A 9,861-nucleotide genomic window follows, 5' to 3' on the forward strand; every position below is an offset into this window, starting at 1 on the left:
CTTGTTATGACCACAAGAGGACACACCAACACCACTCCTGAAAGATAAATCGAGTGACACAAACAGTTATAAATCTCTGTTTATTAAAATATATCAAGCATTTTTCAAAAAAATAAAATTAACACTCTGCATCTCCGGTCTGAGAAGAGTCTCCTGTCTGCTGAACCTTAAAATCATGAGTGGAGTCTCTTAAACTACAGCCAGGTCTTTACTCTGAATGCAGATCAACTGTAGGCCTAAAATCCTGGAAGAGCTGTCAAAATACCAAACCATGTCCCCAAAGAGAGAGCAGGAGAGATGAAAATACGTCCTCAAAAGATTACAGTCGTCCACAAGAGGAAAATAATCTGCTGCTACTGATATAGGAGGAGAGGTGTGTTTTTCCTCTTGTAAATGTTAATACTGTGGAAACACTGACGGTCATTTTAATCTGACTGTGGGTGAAAACATTAAAATATGCTGGTGATGATCTCATCGGCAGGTTTGTTTAATAGGCCCAGAGGTTACAGGGAGCAAATTAAATAAAGAAGATCTGCTTCACTGAAGGGTGTTACTCCTGCGAGGATTTAAACCTGCTTCGCTCTTTTCTCTCTCGTATTTCACCCCGTGTATATTTTCTCAGTCACTTTGTGCGTTCTTGCTATATTTTAGGCCTTTCTTAGTCCTGGACGCAGTCCAGTCGGTTTCCGTGCACCCAGTAGCAGATCTGAGCAAACTTCAGAGGCGTGATGCGCACGGCCACGTTGTAATCCCGGTTCTCGCCGTCTATCTCCAGCCACTGGTGTCCAGAGAAGATGCCGATGACCTTTCTTTCCCAGCGCTCCAGGCTGTTGTCCCACACTCGTCCGTACACTCCAGAGCCGCTGGCTCCGGGTCGGGCATCACAGTGCTGGTATATCAGGTCGCTGGACTCTTCCTCCACAGGACAAAACCTGTAGACCAGCTCCCCGGACCTGTCGCTGTCAAAGCCGGAGAAGTGGACGCGCTTCCCTGCCAAGTCGTCGGAGGAGGGAGCCACGGAGAGGCGCATGAAGGGTCGTCGATGAGGCCAGCGCAGCTCCAGCAGCGCGTAATCAAAGTCCATGCTGACCTCCTGAGGACCCTGTAACCAGCCCTTCGGCACACGGGTTCGTTTCACGCGCACCCAGCGCACCAGAGGCTTCTTGGCAGAGGAGAGGTCGGTTTTGGTACCGTTGACGGATGGAGGAATCAGGAAGCCCACCCTGAGCCTCCGTGCCCCGTTCACATAATCCTTCCCGTCGTGCACGCAGTGGGCAGCTGTGAGGACGTGCTGCTGGGACACGAGGACGCCGGTGCAGCCGGTGGAGATGCGCACGGCCGTGGAGAAGGGGTAATCCAACAGGAAGTTGTCCCCTTGGATGTTGAATCGTCCGTCCGCTCCGTAGATCTGCCGCCTCACACGCCTGCGCCTGAGCTTCACCTTCCTGAGTGAGGGCTGCGGAACGGGACGTCCCTCAAACTCTCCATCAGCCTCCACGTCCACCGTGGTGAGAGTGCGCGAGCCGTCGGCGTACAACGTCTCAAAGGCCAGCTTGTCGGTGAGCTGCGCCCTCTGCTCCACCTGCTCTCCTCTGTGGAAGCAGCTGGAGTTGCAGTGAGTGGTGAAGTCCAGCTGAGTCCGGGCGCTGAAGCGGGAGCGCTTGAGCGGTGTCGGCGCGTGAGGGACAAGCGCGGGGACGTGAACGGGCGCCGGGTGGGGAGGGTGGAGGAGAGACAGGGCGAGGGGGAGGAGGAGCTGGAGGAGCAGGTGAGTTAGGAGGGGGCTCTCACGTGGAGTCATCGTGGAAACACTGCAAGGACAGAAATAATCACATCCATGAGAACGACCGTTTACAGAGGTTTCTGAGGGATTGTATGGATTCGCGTGTGCCAAGAAATCAACATTCCCAAACAAGCTGCCTCGCAAACACACAAACTAATCCCTCGTGAATCTGGACTCTTTCACAGTTGATCGTGAAGCAGCTGATATGCAAGTGAGGTCAGCTAGTGTTGTAACTCAGGCTTGAATTTCATCAACAATGAACCTTTTGTTCCACAATATAGATTAACGGTAAAATAGGATTTCAGCCTGAAGTGGAAAACAAAAGCTTTTAACGTCCGTTTGGTTCTAGAAAAGACCGTTTCAGTTAAAGAGGAAGGACCTTTCAGGGCAGATTATCGGGGACAACGAGACACTTGATCCCCCCCCCCCCCCCCCCCCTCCTCTGAAGACTGTGGATCCCGAGTCACTCACAGCACCGAGAAAGCAGGTGTGTAAAAAGTGAAAAGAAACCAGTCGAGGCAGGTCAGCTACACGGAGCATTATTCCCTGACAAAAGACAGGGTGGGGCCTGTTCACACACACCTACAAGCTGCCCCATATAACACTGCAAAGGAGGCTGAGTTACAACAAAGAGCTTTTCTAAGCAGGGAAAGAACAAATATCCTTCGGTGTTGGTGTGTGGGATACACCACAGCTGTGGAACCAGCTACAGAACACCTTAAGTGGTAAATTGGCTGCTTGTCAAGTTGAGATAACATCTCAATTTTGAGAAGCTTGACACATTAAATGAGGGCTAAAAATGTCGTACACTATTAACAAGCTGCGTCAAGATCAAATCTGAGATTTTGTATGTAGAATAAATGAAATATCCTAACTGTGTTTTCAGGGCCTGTTTCAGTGTTGAAACGCAAAAAAAAAACAAAAAAAAACCCGCAGCTCTTGTGAAAGATTTTTGCGATTCTGATAAAAAATAAAATTAATTAATTAATTAAAAAAAAAGACAGAGATATGATAACAAAATACTGAAGGGAAGATGGTGGGAAGGTGTTGATTTCAGGGCTGCTGCAGAACGATTACAGTACATGTTTAAGTAGAAAAAACGGTGAGCGATCAAATCTTTTCACAATTACAGTGCTGCATTTAAACTTTCCAATACAAGCATGTATCCAAAGAGCCTATAGAGGATCCCGTGTTCATCGAGTGATCTAAACTGGTCTGATATGCAGCAGAGTCAAATGTAGTTCAGCTCCTCTCTAACATCTGTCAGACGCAGAAACATTTTTCTTTCACTTACAATTGGGAACACGCTTGAAGCGATGCTTAAGAGACAGAAACTGTGTGGAGCTCACTGTAGAAATTCCTTTTTAGTATTTGACTTCGGACCAACATTTCTCCTGAAATGACATCTGGCCTATAAATCAGCTCACCTTTATTCCTGCAGAGACCTAAACATTCAACACAAACTGAACTGCAGAAAGCAAAAAAAAAAAAAAAAAAAAAAAAAAAGGTGGGGGGGGGGGGGGAAGGAGTTCCCTCACCTTCCCAATCAAACCTCCAAATGTAATACATTACCTCCTGATTAGAGATCGGCTGTCGGTGTTTACATCCCAGTCAAGTTTTCCTCCCCATCGGACGAGTCCTTCAGGATCATTGCCCCGGGTTTCCCCTCATCATTTCCCGTGACAGGTAGTTTAGTGTCCCCCCCCCCGACCTCCTCTCTGTCTTCGTGCCCGCCCTCAGGAAGGGAAATATCGCTCGCTGTTTTACAGCGTGTAGAAACGGAGCGCCAGGTGCGGAGTGAACTTCCCTACGAGACCTTCCCAGCGCAGACGCGGAGCCGCGACTGATGTCTCCGGGTCTGAAAAGAAGACTTTTCTCCGCATGCAGGCGTGCCGGTCTCGCGGTCCTAGCGCCCCTCCATTACCTGCACGCTGAGAGGGGAGGAGGGGAGGGGGGGCGTAGTGCAGACCGGGGGCATCCGGGAACTTTGGGTTGCGGCATGTCCCCGCCCACTTTTGGGGGAAAACAAGTGAGGCTTGCCATGAACTCTATTGTAAAACACTCATAAAAAATAAAATAAAAAAAACTATCAGAAAACCACCAGTGTTCACTTAGTTTATGACTGACCCAAAAAAAAAAACGCTCCGACAAGTTCACTCTAAAATTATTATTTTTTTTTTTTTTAAATTGAATTTAATCCCTCAGTAGTGTGCAACAACTTTACAGTGGTCAGATATTTTTACCATCTGAGTCTCCAGTTGAGCAAATTACCAGCGAATATTTTTACTTTTCTGTCCCACAAATAGTATGCTCGCTAACAATAGCACTGTGCTGACCGACCACAGCGTCCCGTCTTCCCTGAGTATAGCTTTGTGCCGTAAAGCCCAGATATGAGGATCTTTTTTTTTTAGGACATGGCAGTGGAACAAATTGGAGAATAGTGTTTTTTTTTTTTTACTGTATTTTTGATGCAAACAAATAGACAGGAAGTCAATTTGTCAATTTGGTGTCGTTCGCTAAAGTCACTGCTTCGTATTTGTGTTCTGGTGGTCCATCTGAAAATTATTCCGTCGTTATAAGATATCAGGCCTCAAAAAGCAGCATTTTGGGGGTGTTTCGGTTTGATTGACGGGCCTGTGGTGCAGTCAGGTTTCCGCTGTCGGCGCGGTGTCCACGGGGGTCCCAATCAGATCGAGTCACCATCACAACCTGCTCCGCCCCAGCTCGTCCAAATACGGTCACTTCTGGCCACAAAATAGCAAGATGGCAAACTCCAGCACGGCGGGAGTTTACAATTACATCGTCGACTTCACTGTTGGCGGACGCTCGGAGGAGGGTTTAAAGAGGGACCAATAAAATTCTCTTATTATCATGATTTTATTTACGGTAACACCAAGAAATAAGTTGACAAAATCTGATTTAAACCTTTACCCCAAGCACAGACAGACAAGACATTCACCATTATAAATGAACAACCTAAGCTAATAAACTATGTTAAACCATCTCAACAGCACTTTCAGCTGAAGGCTAACGGTATCAATATGCTAACAATCAACACAGGAGCACTGAAGTGCTGAACATGAAGCAGTCTGGGGTTTTTTTTCTTTTTGATTTTGCATTTTGCACCTCAAGACTTGCAGGTTTTCGTGTCTTTGTTTTCCTTTTGTTTTTTTTTAGTTTTCACTCTAGTGCCAGCGTAGATCTATAAATCTTTTAAAAGAAACATTTAATATAAATGATTAACAAAGCCAAGTTTTACAATGTTATTTTTAAAACCACTGATAAAGTTTGCCCTGTTAAAAACGCCGAGCCCAGTCATTTTGAGTGCTCCAACCGTCCTGCGCTGCATGTTACTCAGGCTGCCTTAAACCTCTGAATTTAGGGAGAATAAAGTAATTCGGTGCCACTCAGACTATCAAGCAAAAATCTATAATCTAATTAAAGAGTTGCAAACATTGGCAAACATCTTGAAATACTAAACAACTACACATTTTCGCAAAGTGTGATTCTGAGGCGTTTCAGGCATTAAGCAGTTACACAGTTAAAAATCAAGTCTCTACCTCCCATAATATTTTCAGTTTAGCTGTTTTGACATGAAGATTTAACATTCAGAGCGATGAATAACCACGACTGTTCATTGTTACAGACTTTATAACATTCTAAGTATTTGTTTTCACATCATAACAGGCACTTGGCATCTACTTTTGTAGCCTGCAGCTACACCCAAGCAAGAAAAATCTTGTTTCTGGCATTGCTGCAGTCCAATTATCATCTGTGCCAAGAGCTATGATAAAAATGAAGAGCAACTCCAGCGCGTTCAGAGAACGTAGCTGCCAGGCAAGAGGACTGTTGGGGCACGCTGGCTGCAGCGTTCACTTCATCCTTTGACCTTGATTTCCAAAAGGTCTTTCAGATCTGTCAACCTGTGGAATGTGGGAAGAAGCTGTGAGACGGACGCTCTCGTCGGGCTTCACGAGGCTTCAGGGGTGCCAGAAACAGAGCTCCCAGTCACGGCGACAGTGCGTTCAGGAATGCTGAGGAATCTCCCAACAAGGACACAAGTCAGTTCTGTCGGCACAACGTGTCTGCTGCTGTCCTCAAAGTAAATGTCACCCCGGAGGAAACACCTACCCAGCCTGCTCCCCATCCCCGTAACAAAATCTTCAGTGAATAGCGCGGTGTTGACAGATTAAGCGTAAAGTATATTCCCTCCGAGGTACAGAGGGAAATCATTGTGGGTAATACGGAGCGCAGCAGGCAGAAGGCTAGAGAGGTGCAAATGTGATCCGTGTACGCAGGATTGTATCACCGCCTGTCTCTGTGCTACAGACAGCGAGCACAAGAGATTTCCTTTGTGTGTTTGGCATCGAGCAACTCGGCTTCTGTTTCTCAGTGGAATCTTCTCTTTCCTTCCTCTGTGTTTCGATGTTCCTCGCAAAACGTTAGGCCCAAATTATGTTTGCTTAATTTGTACAAAAACCTGAGTGTAAAACTTGCAGTTTACAGTTTTACAGAGGGACCTGACCAAGAAGTAGTCCTGCACATAACTAAATAAGAGTAACACATAAGAGTTTTTGCTTCTACGATTTGGTTTTTTTAAGCAAATTAAACAACTATAAGAAGTGACCATTTCTGTGCATTCAGACAGGTGAACTGTTTCACGTCTTTATGCTAAGCTAAGCTAACCTGCCAGCTGTAGCTTCATACATATAGCAGATATGAGATTTACCCATCTAACTGTCAGCAAAAACATGAATAACTACATCTCCATAAATATTAAACTACTCCTTTCTTTAAAAAAAAACAAAACACCATTTTACTTTCAGCAGAAAAAAAAAGTAGAATATATAATTCAATAAAAACTTGTTAAAGTTTTGAGGGTTATTTTTTTGCAATTAGTTTTTTTGTCATTTGTCTGTATTTCAATAAAATATTGTTGCATAATCTAAAGTAATGGGTCATTGTTGTATTTTAGTAACTAAATAGCCTATAATATAGTATAAAAAAACCCTGCAGAATAATGTTACGTCTAACATTCGCCAGACAGCGAATAAATAAAATTCTCAAAAAGCATTTAAAGCCTGTATTTTTGCAAACTGTATCAAAGCGTCTTTACATCTGATATTAACTTTCCAGTACATTTTTCTCAATTTGTTATCCTGTGTAAATTGAGGTACATGAAACACCTCTTAGACTTCCTCCTGTCTCCTGTTTAAAGTGTGGTCGAATAGCAGTTCCTTGTCAGACATATGTTTTGAGGTTCAATCGCGGTTTAGTTTTCTGACAGAGCACCTGCAGTATATTTGACAGTCATAGGAAAAAAAGTGCCTTAAAACTGTTAAAAAAACAGCTGTTGGCAATAAAGCTTTCATTTCCAAAACCATTTGTTTTGCTTGATGGCGCTAATTCAATTGTTCAGGCTTTACCTGGTTACTCAGTCAGGGGTCACAAAGGGTCGGAGCATCGAAACAAACTCCCAACATGCTTTAGGGGTGGGGAAGAGTAAATAAACAGGTTTTTAGTCCACCACAGGACTAATAGAGGCACTGACATTGAACAGTTTAGACTGTAAATCTGCCCAACTTGCATGTCTTTGGTATTTGGGAGGAAACGTGGTTGAAACCAGCGAGAACACGTCAGCTCCAGATGAAAGAAAATTCCTGGGCTGAGAAAAGACCCCATGACACTGACACACTGCTGCCTCTGTTTGATGCCATCTTTTTTCCTACTGCACTGCAGACCACAAGCTCCACGTCACAAACTGTGCTCATTCGTACATGAACACCAGGTGGGACCGACATTTTATCAGGTCAACTGAGCAGGCCCTCTGGTTGGTGAACAGATCAAAAGTGGACATGAGAGCACTTTGCACAGAAAATAGTTTATTGACATGTTCCCATGATAATTTTTTTATTTTCTTAACATTAAATGACTATTTCTCTCCTTTGTTTAATAACGGACATACTCTTCAGGTTTATAAAAATCTTCAAGTGAAACAATCAGAGGAGGAAAATGTACTCTTTGGTTGACCTGTGATAAGCGATCAAAAGTAGAAAATGCTTAATTTTTTAAGATGTATTAAGCCCAAAGATAGGAAAATAATCTGTGCCACAACATGAGTTCTTTGTGGGACGATCATTTTCGTGGAGATAAGTGGCCAAACATAAATGAGATGTGTTCATATTTCCAGTGTAAGGATGACATCCCTCTCAGATGAGCGAAAGAGAGCACTTTTCCACCAATACTAGCAGCTGGTGAACAATAAATCACAGTTGAATACTGTGAATGCACTGATGTTTTCACGTGTCAAAATCAATTTAGGGAAAATAAATAGATGCATAATCAAGGGAAAACTGTCTATAAAAGTGGACGTAGCTTCCGGGTCCGTAAAGTGAGGCCAATGCACAAGCGCTTTAAACTGCAATACCACTGAGGGCGAGTTCCACCAGTGAGTTTGGTGTCGTTCGCTAAAGTCACTGCCTCTTATTGGTTTTGTGGTGGATGATCTAAAAATAACACCATCATTTTTTTATATGAGGCCTTGAAAAAGCGCAATGTCCAGGGGCGTGTCTGTTTGATTGACAGGCCTGTGGTCAGGTTTCCGCTATAGGTGGGCGGGGCATAGTGTATTCGGAAATCTTGTCAGATCCACCGCTGGCTCCTCCCCGGCTCGTCCAAATACGGTCACCCCGGGCTCCAAAATAGCAAGATGGAGACGGCTAATATCCGAATTGAGGCTTTAGAGCGGGAGTTCACAAACCAGTGTGTGATGTCACTGTTGGTTGCCGCTTGGAGGAAAAAACTTAATTTATACTTTTTCACAAAATAGCTACAGGAATACCCTGAACTACAAAGATTTAATTTAGAGACTTCTTTTCCCCATTTTCACGTCTGCGTCTAACAGTCAGGTCCTGAAAGTCAGTGACCCTCCTGCTCAACTCCCGACTCCCTCCGACCCTCAACACCCTTTCTCTGACCCATTCTCACACTCACACACTTTCCAAGATGATTCATTTCAGAAAACAGGGACCCACTTTTTCCCCCCTCTGGAGAAACGGCTGTCATGTTAATTAACATCTGACCACTTTTCAGGGACATCCGTTATTAGTCTGTGACCGCACGAAGAGGCGGAGTGGAAAACAAATAAAAATGAAAGAGTCACTCGTGTTTGACTTTCCTCGTTGCCGCTCTGTGTTTGAGTATGAGTTTCTAATATATCGAATTTACTGGTAGCTGTCGGTGGCTGAGATTGTTCAGCCCGGAGGATTCCAGATGAGTTAGTTCACGCTGGGTACATGTGAGCAGGCATACTTTAAATTTCCATGGAAATGGTGCAGTGCCACTGAACACAAGTTGAAACCTGTAATAGCTCCATATTGTACAAACAGAGTTCATCCATCGGGTATATTTCCACATGTGCAAATTAGAGTTAAATAAATAAGTACACCAGGGTGGTGAACAAAGACGTGGTCTCTCTCTGCCCATTATAATGCCAACGCGGTGGGCCGGCGGATCAAGACTCGTGTGACCGTTCAGCTGACATGCTGAGGGCCCCACGACATTTTTCTAAGCAATTGGGGGCTTTATTAGCAGGATCAGAGGGTTTTCTCTGAACTTTAATCTGATAATTGGCTTCAAATTCAAACAAGCCATCTGAGCCTTAAAAACAATAGAATGAACTTCTCATAACAGCCCTGAAGCTGTTGACCCGCTGCAGGCCGGGCCCTCGTTACTTTGAAACCACAGAAACAGAAACCTTTTCAGAAGGCAGGTCTTTAAAGAGCAGGACCGGCAACACAAAGAATGTCCCCTTTCTCCTCTCCAGCTGGTGCCTCAGAGTTTTATGTCCCCCTTTTTTTTTTTTCCATCCAGATATATTTATTGCTCCATCCCTTTTCATAACAGCCCTCCAATCCCATCTGTCTGTCCTCTATCTCTCCTCATCATCGGATCAAAACAGATGAGATATTTTCCACATTTCATTCCTCGTGTTGTTGCAGCACTCCACAAAGAACTTCATCTGTGCCAGAAATTACCTTTTCAGACGTAAGATTTTCCTCTCTGATAAATATCTCATC

At 44.4% G+C, this 9,861-nt stretch overlaps 1 protein-coding gene across 1 annotated transcript; it reads right to left on the reverse strand.

Annotated features, from left to right (window-relative positions):
- Positions 1 to 65: 65 nt before the first annotated feature.
- prss23 (serine protease 23) lies at positions 66 to 3,620 on the reverse strand. The gene is made up of 2 exons (XM_069170666.1): positions 3,356 to 3,620; positions 66 to 1,811 (listed from the first exon to the last, which is right to left on the reverse strand). The coding sequence occupies exon 2, from the start codon at positions 1,799 to 1,801 to the stop codon at positions 659 to 661; it is 1,143 nt and encodes a 380-aa protein (XP_069026767.1). The 5' UTR covers positions 1,802 to 1,811; positions 3,356 to 3,620; the 3' UTR covers positions 66 to 658.
- Positions 3,621 to 9,861: the final 6,241 nt, after the last annotated feature.

Source organism: Embiotoca jacksoni, unplaced genomic scaffold, assembly GCF_022577435.1.
Source record: "Embiotoca jacksoni isolate LCO1_2020_lvr unplaced genomic scaffold, fEmbJac1.0.p SCAF_5, whole genome shotgun sequence".
Lineage (NCBI taxonomy): Eukaryota > Metazoa > Chordata > Actinopteri > Embiotocidae > Embiotoca > Embiotoca jacksoni.

Coding starts and splice junctions, on each gene's coding strand:
- prss23 (XM_069170666.1), bottom strand. CDS start 1,801: ATGACTCCACGTGAGAGCCCCCTCCTAACTCACCTGCTCCTCCAGCTC.